General features: G+C 42.9%; 1 protein-coding gene across 1 annotated transcript in view; it reads right to left on the bottom strand.

The window, feature by feature from the left end:
• Positions 1-994: 994 nt before the first annotated feature.
• LOC137439724 (nuclear migration protein nudC) overlaps positions 995-13,231 on the bottom strand; it is a 32,135-nt gene continuing 19,898 nt past the window's right edge. The window contains exon 8 of the mRNA XM_078767966.1: positions 995-1,176. Within this exon, the coding sequence (XP_078624092.1) occupies positions 1,125-1,176 (52 nt within the window). The 3' untranslated portion in view covers positions 995-1,124. The remainder of the gene's footprint in view (positions 1,177-13,231) is intronic.

The raw sequence follows: 13,231 nt of genomic DNA, 5'->3' as shown, positions 1-13,231 counted from the left end.
GTTTTATAATGTTTGCCATGAATTTGAACTTGCATTAAAAAGTTTTTTTGAATATTCAAATTATTCCTTTGTAGATTTTTTTTTTATTCCATTCTTCCACTGGTATTCTCTTTCCGTATTGTATTTCCCTTAATTGTTCACTCACCTCGTGGTTCACCTGTATTCGAGGACACGCACGGCACCAGACGCATCAAAGTAGAGGAATCAAGGCCGAACAATCAATGCAACACGGTGTGAGGTCACTCCCCCGACTACTCTAATTTCACCTTCGCACCACAAATCGGTAAAAGCCGCCCCGCTTACACGTTTCGTAAAGGTGTGCGATCCGCTCTTCCGATCATCGAGCATTTCCAAGAAGCATCGTTATGAACGCAGTCACAGCTCAAGGTGTCATCATGCGCCTTCCAGGTGCGATTTGCAATTTCTGCGCTGTGTTTGGCTTTGGCCAAGGTCGCTCCTGCATTTTCCAGCGAAAACGAATAACAAACCCCGTTGCGTTTCACGTCGGCTTTCAAAGACGTCGACGCTGCACGCGTTTTCGTGCCCAAGACCCCATACCGTTTGTCCCACATTCACCGTTTCACATGATCGAGATTTCCTGCCCGTAACGTTTGCGGGAAGCTGTGCCGTCTCCAAGGCCGTGCCGACTGCCAATGTGTGCGAGCCGTGACGGCACGAGGTGCGGATGCTCTGTGAAACCTCTGCAAATCACAGCTCCGTTTCGACAGCAAATACAACGCAGAGCACGAAGTACAAAACGCGATTTAAATACCTTTTGTCATCAAGTCTCCCACAAAAGGTCGTGCACGAGACAAGGTTTGCAGTCACGCGCAAGTTCAAGTTGTGTGCCATTTAATCTCGCTCTCGCCGTTCCAGCCAAAACAAACACTTGGCGTGTCGAACAGAAGCACCAGGAGCTGAGGCCACAGCAGGCGAAGCGACATCCAGTCTGAAACGCTTAATGTCAGGGTTGGAGAAAAGATAAAACTTGAAGAACAGGTGTAAGAGTGAACTTTATTATTATTTATGGAACAAAACAACGCTGGCAAGAGAAGCAACCGAAGATGTACACAGGCCAGGCAGGAAAGGACAAACCAGTGTGATTAAGGACTCCCAGACCTCCTTCAGCTGAACTTTGCTTTTGAAAAATCCATTTCAGGATGTTGTTCCATGAACCTGCAAATGAGAAATGGATTTAAGATGAGACTGAAGACATCCGTTCGCTTCGCTTTAAAGTGGCCGATTAAACTGAAAGCCTGTGACGTGGAAACAAAGTATCGGGCGGCCATTTTATCACCTTTATGTAATAAAAAAGCATTTTAAAATTTCCTCGAACCATTACCAGTCTATACATTTTGTGATGCTTGGAATGGGGTTTCTTTATAAAACCAAATTTATACCTTTTTCATCAAAATGCTATCCTACCAACCACTACTTCAAACTTTTCACTTAGAAACAAAACCAAAACACAGAACAAAGGAAGAGGTAAGAAACATAAAAAAATTAATCCTACTATATTAAATAAGGCAATTCTCTATGTATGTCTGAAAATTATAGGAAAAAACAGGGCATGTCCGAGCTCCACAAAATGTCAGTAGTACTCAGTCAGGTCATACGCACACAAAATCCCCCCTACCCTCGCATGCAGACTTACAATGCTCATCGACTTATGATACTCACCTGTATATGTACCACAGTGCAAGTACTTTACTGACCCCTGCTGCATGCAGGAGGGATTATTAGAAAATAAAAAAACAACAACCCTTTTCAAGGCAATTTTTCCCTGCTGGAGCGGGGGTTAGCCTTGCGGGCCTCATGACAACCATCATGGTTCCCTTTTTACCTCCGCCACCAAAAAGTGGATGGAGGTTATTTTGCACCCCTGTCTGTCTGTTTGTCCGTTTGTTTGTGAACAAAATATCTCAAAAGGTTGTGGACAGATTCGGACGGAATTTGGCAGAGATGTAGCGTATGTGACGAGGACGAAAATGATTAGATTTTGGTGAAGATCCGGATTCGGATCTGGCTGCTAGAATTTTTAAAGTGATTCTTCATCATTGGGAGATAGGGCCAAACACGATACATAGCAGGATATCTCAAAAAGTTGTGGACGGATAATTTGGACTCAACTTGATGGAGAGGCTGGGTGTCTGACAAGTACGATTCGAGTCAATTTTGGTGAAGATCAGAATATGGATTCGGATATGAGAATTATTTAATTTTTTTAAGTGATTCTCCACCATTGCAAGATAGGGCCAAAAACGATATGCAGCAGGATATCTCAAAAAGTTATGGATGGATTTGGACACAACGTGTTGGACAGGTTGTGCATGTGGCAAGGAAGAATAGATTCAATTTTGGTGAAGGTTTAAATGATTCTTCACCATCGAGTGATATGGCTAACCAGGCGGAGGTATGCTCTCTACTGAGTGCCGATCTAGTTTGAGACAATGTTTTTATGGCCGGATGCCCTTCCTGGGTCGCCCTTTAGTCGCCCCTTACAACACACAGGGATACGGTGTACCTATTCTAAACCGGGACACACACCGGCACGTTCATCCCAGCAAGCTGGTACTCAATTTGCCGACTTCGGAAGGATGACATGCTGAGTCAACCCACCTGGCGTTAATTCAACGATCAACCGCGATTGGAACTCAGGATCCTAGGATCCCAAGCCGGCACCCTAACCGCTAAGCCAACATCAGGGGAGATTATTAGCCAGAACACAAATTATATTTGCCCCACGTCACCTCCTCCTCCCCTCCGAGGCTGCTTCCTAAGGGAGCGGTGTATATGGTGAATAGAAAAATGGCACAGGACGAAATTTGAAAAGACTTCAAAACAGTAATCGATGAGGAGGTGCGAATTTTCAAAATACACAGAGATCCACAGTTGAGGAGCAAATATGAAGGATGACAGTCCATTGCAAAAAGTCTTCATCATCTTCATGCAAAGAATTGGCAGGAGATTCCCGCTATGAGACTGCAGCATTCAGCGTGGAACATTCGAGAGCTAGAGGAAGAGAACGCGCTCTTGCCATCTTGGTCTCTCTTGTCCCGGGTTTGGTTGTGGGCGGTCACAGTCTTCTCTTCTGGTCCTGGTCTTGATTGTGGCGGTCGCTTTGTTGTTTTGCGTGGGTGGATGACGGGCGCTCGTCTATGTGCACCGGGGAGACCATCCTGCCTGCTTATTAGCAAAGCAATTTTGCGCTGGGTATTAGCAAAGAAAGATCCTGCCCGCTTGCCTCACGCCGGCGGCTGGCAATGGGCGCGATTCTGCGCCATCTTGTGCGTTTCCGGCGCGGTGGTTCGAGGCGACGACCAGCAAGCCTTACCAGACATTTGGGGACGCAAAGCTGAGGGGCTGGCCGATTACCAAAACATTATTTATTTTCTTTCATTATCTTTTCCCCTTGTTTGTATACGAGTCTGAGTGGAGACGTCTCTATTAGGAATTTTAGTTTTTACCTCACCTTTCATTGTTATTACCTTCGCAAAAGCGGAAGGTTATGTTTTGATCGCTGTGTATTTATTTGTATGTCTGTGTGTGTGTATGTTAATCGCATAACTCAAAAAGTATTCAACCGAATTGCATGAAATTTGGTGGGATGATTGGTTATTATACGGGACACATTTGATTAGATTTTGGGAAACAGATTTGCTCAAATTCTGACTATTTTTAACTCGATCGTATTTCACTCAAAGTTATGAGCGACTGAAGAAGAAGATGTCCATCCAGGACGTCATCACTATAACGCGATCTCCCGCGATCATTTCAACCTCAAAAAAAATTATAATTGCAGATTTGACAATAGATGAGGCATATTAACAAACGAATGAAACAGATTTGCTCAAATTCTGACTATTTTTAACTCGATCGTATTTCACTCAAAGTTATGAGCGACTGAAGAAGAGGATGTCCATCCAAGACGTCATCACTATAACGCGATCTCCCGCAATCATTTCAACCTCAAATGAAATTCAAATTGCAGATTTGTCAATCGGGGAGGCATATTAACAGACGAATGAAACAGATTTGCTCAAATTCTGATTTTTAAAAATCGATCGCATTTCACATAAAGTTTGAGGTACTAAAGAAGAAGAAGATTCGTTTAGCTTCTCAGATGAAATAAATAATTCTGTCTGCAATTTCAGGTTAATTACCTTCGCAAAAGCGGAAGGTTATGTTTTGATCGCTGTGTATTTATTACCTTCGCAAAAGCGGAAGGTTATGTTTTGATCGCTGTGTATTTATTTGTATGTCTGTGTGTGTGTGTGTATGTTATTCGCATAACTCAAAAAGTATTCAACCGATTCGCATGAAATTTGGTGGGATGATAGGTTATTATCCGGGAACCATTTGATTAGATTTTGGAATCGATCGGGTCAAAGGTCAAGGTCAAGGTCATGAAAAGGTCAAAATCGTCTTTTTACCATAGCGCGGTCAATTTGTGTCCAATTTGTATGAAACTAATGCCAAAATGTTCAGAATTCAATGCCCAATCTTGTGATATGCGACATGACACTCTGACGTCATAACCCTTGTTACCTTCGCAAAAGCGGAAGGTTATGTTTTGATCGCTGTGTATTTATTTGTATGTCTGTGTGTGTGTATGTTAATCGCATAACTCAAAAAGTATTCAACCGAATTGCATGAAATTTGGTGGGATGATTGGTTATTATACGGGACACATTTGATTAGATTTTGGGAAACAGATTTGCTCAAATTCTGACTATTTTTAACTCGATCGTATTTCACTCAAAGTTATGAGCGACTGAAGAAGAAGATGTCCATCCAGGACGTCATCACTATAACGCGATCTCCCGCGATCATTTCAACCTCAAAAAAAATTATAATTGCAGATTTGTCAAGAGATGAGGCATATTAACAAACGAATGAAACAGATTTGCTCAAATTCTGACTATTTTTAACTCGATCGTATTTCACTCAAAGTTATGAGCGACTGAAGAAGAGGATGTCCATCCAAGACGTCATCACTATAACGCGATCTCCCGCAATCATTTCAACCTCAAATGAAATTCAAATTGCAGATTTGTCAATCGGGGAGGCATATTAACAGACGAATGAAACAGATTTGCTCAAATTCTGATTTTTAAAAATCGATCGCATTTCACATAAAGTTTCACATCGCATACACTCCCATGCCAAGTACAGAACAGTAGCTGCGGCGAAGGTATGCGCCCTACCGAGTGCCCGGATTCTAGTTTGCATTTATTTTCATTAAATCATTATTTGTTGAATTTTACTTTCTGTCCTGGTTTGTTTGTTTTGTGGGTTCGGATAACCCCTGCGTGTGTTCCCGATTAGATAAGGCTCGGGCCTTCCCGCGCTTGAACTATGAGCCTGATTGCCATAATCTGAATGAGTTGCAAATTGTTTGAAAAGAAGAGGAAGAAGAAGGCAGTTCGGCAGACCACGAGTTTTGGTAACCCAAGCCTAATGTTATGAAAGCACAAGCCAAAGCTTTGGTTGTCCTCCAATTTAAGCATGAGTGGACATGGTCAAAATTGTGCAGATGGAAGAAAATGGACACAGATATTACAATATGTGAAATACAGGACACAGTTGACTTCTAAACTGATACTGAGGTCACCAAGATTGGGTAGTAATCCAAAAAGTTCCACAGTATGGATTTGGAGCTTTCAAAGAATGAACTAGAATGGCACTCTTCGACGAGGGATCACAGAGGGGGTTTACGTGTATCTTAAGCAAATTTGGTCAAAATCCCATCACTGGTTCACAAGTTAGCACAGGAACAGCATTTTTACCCAACAGGATCGCTGACCTTTGATCTCTTGACGACATAATCTAATAATTTTATCTTTACATCATTATACATACTTGTAGCAAGTTTGACTTGGATCCTTTCAGCTGTTATCACGGTAACAAAAACCTATCACAGACACACGGACAGACAACACAAAAACAATGCCTCCGCTGACAAGGTCAGGAGGCTCCATCAGGTTGAAAGGCCTTTTCTCCCTTTTTACCAAGAATAAGGTGATTTGAAAGAAAAATTGGGGGAGAGGGTGGGGGTTCATCAACGTCAAATTTACCGTGGAGTCAAAGGGGCCGTGAAATTAACCAGATGGTCATCAACGTCAACAGTGGATGTGGGATTAAGCAGCAATTAATCCAACAACCTCTAGCTGCTCTTCGAGCAAGTTAATCGGCCAATGATTAACGAACTCACTTGTACAACGAAAACAGGAGCATACAGAATGTAGTACCTGTTGAACCTTTGGACCAGTCGATCAGAAATAGGGATTGAATCTGTGAACAAAGCATTGTAAAGTGATCCAGGGTAACTGGCTACCTGCGGGCGTGGTAATTCCTGTGACATTAGTCACATGATCGACAGCATTGCCATCTAATGATGCAACAAGTTAGTTACCTGTTGCCTCACTCTTGCTAAATATTTTGAGGTCAACACCAAAAAACGTACTCCACATCAAAATGCTTGGCAATTGCTATGGACCCGTAACTTGGATCACAGAGGGGGGTTACGTGTATCTTAAGGGACGCGGGAAATCGGAAACATCAATGTACTTTTAGGAAGTTTACAGACATGATTCCACAATAGACAAGTCAACGTAGTCGACACGTCTATTGTGCAATAACAGGATTTGAAAGTGGGATCACGCCGTTACGAGTTGGTCTCATGTTATACACCGATACAAATTGCTGTGATGGGACCGTCCCATAATGTGGACACATTCAGATCCGTCAGAAACTTCCTGGGATAGGGCAAGAATGAAAAGGTCCCGTTCAATTACTGACAAAGCAACAACATGCAACACAAACGGATGCCGAAGTAGAAAGAATAGGAATATTTAGAACAATTTGTTTTTCCATATTGCCGACATGACGTGTCGTCTCGAAGGAAAAGCAAAACATCAACAGCAAATCCAAAAACTCAGCCAGCATTGTTTTTGCAGGCCGCACCAAGAGGGACCGAGTCTTTTTTTCAGAGCAACAGTAAATCATTAGTTTTTATAAAGCTTATTCCTGCAAAAGAACAAGATGTGATGGAGAAATCAGAGCAAGCAATGATCCAAGCACGGCAACCTTGAACCGGAGAGTTTGCCTCATCCGACGTCGATAGTGGGGATTATGGACTCGCACGGCAACTATTTCTTTCCAGCAACATCTGCCTCCCAGGTTGTTCGGTCTCCCGCAAGACATCTGCGATTGGAGAGCGGCCTCTTCATATGCAACACCGTGACTCGGCGCACCATGGCTACGAGCCATCGCACAGTTGGAATAAAAGAGGCCTTCGGTCTATGGCTTTTACATGACCTTGACAGCCGTTCTGGATAGAACACTCCACCTCTATCATTTTTTTTTTCACTGCAGACATCAGACATGCCACAGCGAGGTAGCCAAACACGCCTATCGTTCAATTTCCTCTAAGATTCCTGCAACTTTTAACAAATTATTGTGCCAGGAAACCACGAACATCAATGCATCAAGCTGCAAAGATGCAAAGCCTTAGTATACCTCATTTGTTCTGCAAGAAATTGTTTGGGCCTTTTCAATTCACTCACACAAATGAAAGTCAATTTCAACAACGTACAATTAATTCATTACCTCCGCCATGGAATATGGACGGAGATTATGTTTTCACACACATTTGTCTGTGAGCATGAATTCTCAGTGATATTGACAGATACGGACAAAACTTGGTGGATAGGTTGGGAATGTGACAAGAACGAATTTATTAGATTTTGGCGAAGATCCGGAACCGGATTGAATAATTTTTGAATGACTTCACAATTGAGATACAGCCAAACATAATAGCTAGCACGATATCTGAAAACATTGTTGCAACTACAAACGAATCAGCCTGCTCCCAATAATCAGCAAGGTCATGGAATCCATCATCGCTTCTGACATCAAATCCTTCCTATTCTCCAATGGCTTGATCTCGGATCATCAATTTGGATTCAGACCAGGTCATTCGACTTTGGACATCCTGCTTCTGCTGTCTCAACAATGGATGATGGTCCTCAATGTCAAACAGGAAATCAGAGCTGTCTCCCTTGACATATCTCGTGCCTTCTATACGGCCTGGCACCCAGCTCTGCTCACCAAACTCTCCTCCTATGGTATCCATGGAAATCTCCACTCATGGCTTGTAGACTTCCTTTCTGGTCGCAGTCAACGTGTGGCCCTGAATGGAATTCTCTCATCTCCCCTTCCTGTTCAGGCTGGAGTTCCTCAAGGCAGTGTTCTGGGCCCTGTCCTTTTTTCTGGTCTTCATCAATGATCTCTCCGACTCTCTGGAAAATCCTCTCTATCTCTTTGCTGATGACTCCACTCTCTGCTGCTCCATATCTCAATCCTCAGATCGGCAGGCAGCAGCCTATTCACTCTCTGCAGACCTGCACAATATCACAAACTGGTCAAACAAGTGGAATATGTCTTTCAATCCTGACAAATCTCACACTCTCACTTTGTTTCTCCGAAAAGACCGTCTGGACGACCCTCCCATCTACTTTCTGAACAATCCTCTTGAATAAGTTCTGTCATTCAGGCTTTTGGGTCTCACTATTTGCCATGATCTTTCCTGGGAAAACCACATTTCCAAGCTGGCCTCCAAAGCCAGTCGCCGACTGGGAATCCTCTGTCGTGCGAAGTCATTTTTGGGCACTTCTGAACTCCTCACCACATACAAAGCTTTCATCCGCAGCTCAATGGAATACTGCTCTGCCCTCTAGGCTGGTGCTCCTGCCTCACATCTAGCTCGGCTTCACGTGGTTGAAACCAAAGCATTCAGAATCATTGGTCTATCCCGTGATGAAACTGATTCTGAAGGCCTCTCTCTCTCTCACCGCAGGCAGGTTGGTGGTCTTTCTGTCCTCTACCGACTCCTCTCCGGCCTAGCTCCCCCTGTTCTGTCTGTGCTCTGTCCACCAAATATTCCTGCAGGACGCACAAGATCTGCCAGCAACCCTCTTCTGGTGAAACTGCCAAAATCAAGACTCTCTGCTCACCTTCACTCTTTCATTCCTCTTTTCTCCTGCCTCTGGAACAAACTCCCACTTTCTTCAATCCCTCTCCTCCCTCCAGGTCTTTAAAGCAGCTGTTCACCACCATCTCTTATCTTCCCCCATCGAAAACCTTGACCTTATCTAACCCCGTTAAAACACCCCAAATCCACCTCTTTCAATCCCCAACTTCTTTCCTGAAATTCCGAGTAATGAAATTCCTAGTAGTGTTCATTTGCTATATACCATGTACTCCTCCACAGCTGTCCCCCTTCCATAGATCCACAGACGGCCCTGTTCTCCACTGCTGTTGTGCTTGTGTGCTTCCCCTCCCTCCCCCTCTTCTCTCCCACTCCCTTCATTGTATGTTTTATGTGTCTGTGCATGTTTTCATGTTCAATGTGTTAGCTCTTACATGAGCCTCGATTCTGTATCCCAAAAAAAAAAAAATTGTGGACGAGTTATGACGAAACCAGGTGGATGAGTTGGGATACAAAACCTATCAGTGGGATACAAAACGTAAACTGTTCAGCCTGGAGGAGGTACACTACCGGTCAAAAGTTTTTGAACACCTCAATGTTTTCCAATTTTTATTGAAATTTAAGCAATTCAAGTCCAGTGAATAACCTGAAATGGTACAAAGGTATGCAGTAAACTGCTCGAGGTAAAAAAAAAAGAAAAAAAAAAGAAGAAGTTTGGGTTAGCAAAAACGGGAAAATAATGCAAATTGCACAGTTATATTGTAAAAAAAGGCCTTCAGGGAACACGTAATGGGTTAACACTGACAGCTGTTTGCAGCAAGGTAAGTAAATTAAGCCTTGAAAGTTGATGCAAACAATTCCTACAGGTGTCCCAACCTTTGCTGATTACTTGATGACAAACCCCCTGTCTTTATAAAAGCAGTATTGGAACAGACTGTTATTACACCCTCTGAAGCATTATTTGGACAATATTGCACTGCAGGAAGTAGTATATTGCTATCATAATGGTGAGAAAAAGGCAATTAACAAAGGAAGACAGACAGACCATTATAACCCTTAAAAGTGTAGGTCTTTCCTTTAGAGATTTCAGAGGTCTTTCCTTCAGAGAAATTGCAAAGAAAGCCAAGGTGTCAGTGAGTACAGGTTCCTACACCATCAAAAGGCACTTGGAAACGGGAGGAAACTCTGACAGGAAGAGGTCTGGCAGACCCAAAGCCACAACAGAATCAGAAGACAAGTTTCTGAGAGTCAACAGCTTGCGTGATAGGCGGCTCACAGGACAACAGCTTCAAGCACAGCTTAACACTGGTCGAAGTAAGCAAGTCTCAGTTTCAACTGTGAAGAGAAGACTTCGAGCTGCAGGTTTGACAGGTCGAGTGGCAGTAAGAAAGCCATTGCTAAGATGGCAAAATAAAAAAGAGGCTTGCCTGGGCCATGAAGCACTGCCAGTGGACTACTGAAGACTGGAAGAAGGTCTTATGGACCGATTAATCAAAATTTGAAATCTTTGGTTCATCACACAGGGTTTTTGTATGCCGTCAAGTAGGCGAAAGGATGGTTCCTCAGTGTGTGACACCAACTGTCAAACATGGAGGAGGAAGCATGATGGTCTGGGGCTCTTTTGCTGGATCCAGAGTCGGCGACTTGCAGAGTGACTGGCACCCTGAACCAAAAGGGCTACCACAGCATTTTGCAGCGCCATGCAATACCCTCTGGTATACGCCTAGTTGGTCAGGAGTTCATCCTACAGCAAGATAATGACCCCAAACACACCTCCAGGCGATGTCAAAACTACCTTCGAGGAAAAGAACAAGACGGTAGGCTTCAAATCATGGAATGGCCAGCACAGTCTCCAGACTTAAACCCCATCGAGCTGGTTTGGGATGAACTGGACAGAAGGGTGAAAGCAAAGCAAGCTGCAAGTGCAAGACATTTGTGGGAACTTCTGCCACAGTGTTGGGAAGAACTTCCCGAACAATATTCGATTTCCATTGAAGAAAGAATGCCACGAGTGTGTTCGGCGGTTATATCTGCAAAAGGTGGCTACTTTGCTGAGTCAAAATATTAAATTAAATTTTGTTAAACAAAATGATTCTATGATTTCTTGTTTATCTCCAATTGTTTATTTGTTCTATGCTTAATTTCAGAGTACATTGAGACATTAAACTGCGTAAATTTCAATAAAAACTGAAAAAATTGAGGTGTTCAAAAACTTTTGACCAGTAGTGTATGCGCTCTAACGAGTGCTGTTCTAGTTATTTCATGCAGCAACATGCAATACAATTCCTTCAAGTATTGTACGTACAGTGACTTTATCACCAATATATTGTGTTGGTTCTGCCACCAAAGCAGTTTCTTAGTCTCGACCCAGGGTTAGAATTCTGCGCAGGCCACCACTCTGGCACAGAACTTGCAATGAGATGCTTGGTTTTTGAAATTATTTTAAATTTTATAGTTTGACGTTCTTCAAGCTGTTCTTCAACAACAACAGATTGCTGCAGCAAGTACTAACATGAGACAGATTAAAGAAAGCCTTCCAATAAAGAATAGCGAGCCATGAAAATGCTGGACATAATACATTCTTATGCAATTTTGTAGCCACAGACAGAGAATAATAAATAGCACCGCAAAGCGGGCATAACCCCTCAGCCCATGCATGATGGAAACCAATTTCAAGATGGCTGCCATAGCGGCCATATTGGAAATCGCAGCACACCAATTTTCGAAAGGAACCTTCCTCTACTCAACCCCAACACACACTGCAAAAATGGATTTAATCGGACAAGCCGTTCTGCTCGAAATTGACGGAAACCAATTTCAAGATGCCTGCCATAGCGGCCATATTGAAAATCGCAGCACGCCCATTTTCCAAAGGAACCTTCCTCTACTCAACCCCAACACACACTGCAAAAATGGATTTAAGCAGACAAGGCGTTCTCCTTGAAATTGATGGAAACCAAAAGTTGACGGACGCCCGGACGCCCGTCCTGTGAACTATAAAAGTTCACAAAAATCAGCCCAACATCACATTGCAAAAATGAAGAGGTTTTAAAATAACATTACTCGAGTGTGCACCAAACTTTTGGGGTTTTTTTCCTCTCAATGTGCGCAATTCATGCTTTACTCCCAAATGCATTATTATGCTCTTAATATTAAAGTTACAAGTGAGGTACCCGTGCTACGCACCGGTGGGTGGCCAGAAGCAAACAGACAATGCAGAAACGGCGAATGCTAAAGCATGAAACAAATAAATTCCACATTCCTGTAGCACCTTCAGTCACACGTCAGACATGGACAGCAAGTTCGTGAAGGACTTCCATGAAAAACGTACCCATTCGCAAACAAACGGGTACGTTTGTTCCATGCCCAGTCAATGGCGAATCTGCATATGGCGATCCGCGAATTTCACGTTTAGAAAGTAGAAACCCTCACTGCATTTCTTCATTCACTTGAACTCGATATCTCTTTTTTTTCATTCCAAACAGCATAACTCCAATCACAAATTAAATAGCATTAATATAATTTTAAAAAATTTAACAACATTCGTGACATAAACAAATATTTAAATCCTGTTGTGAAGTTCCGTATGGTTGGGTGAATACAATTACGATTTCAAAATCATAATTGTATTCACTCAATTCCAATCATCAATTGATACTTTTACAAAATTCTGTTTTAAATGACGGTTTTATTGGGATATTATCAAACCAGCTCAATTGCCATAATCTGTCCACTTCCGCATTCGGCGGGTTCATAATGCATCAGGATTTTCCTCAATTCCACAATGAAATGTTCATGAAATACTGTTCAGCCGTTTTTAATTTTCAAGTCATGTTCTTTTGGTGAATAATTATCGGAGGATTTTACTGCAGGGGTTCCAGGAAATCGTTGCGATCGGTGCAGCCGTTTTTGCGGTACCCAGGACAATAACGTTATGCGGGAGTCCAAACCTGAAAATGCTGGAGACCATTTAAGCTGAAATTGGAAAAACAATATAGCCTATTTTACTCCAGGGGTCCCAGGATTACCCACCCAAAATTTCGTTGCGATCGGTTCAGCCGTTTTTGCGGTACCTGGGAACAGACGGACAGACATTTGGTGAATTATAGTAAGATTCACTGACAAAGTCATGAGAAAACGAGAAGGGCACTCCGTAGAGCGCATACTTCTGCCAGGCTGAACAGTTTGTTTTGTATCCCACTGACAGGCCGGATCTGGATTCGGACCTGAACCAAAATC

The sequence above is a fragment of the Myxine glutinosa genome, chromosome 14 (assembly GCF_964187855.1).
Source record: "Myxine glutinosa chromosome 14, kmMyxGlut1.1, whole genome shotgun sequence".
NCBI lineage: Eukaryota > Metazoa > Chordata > Myxini > Myxiniformes > Myxinidae > Myxine > Myxine glutinosa.
The sequence above is the reverse complement of the archived record's forward strand: the minus strand, read 5'-3'. Positions and strand labels throughout refer to the sequence as shown.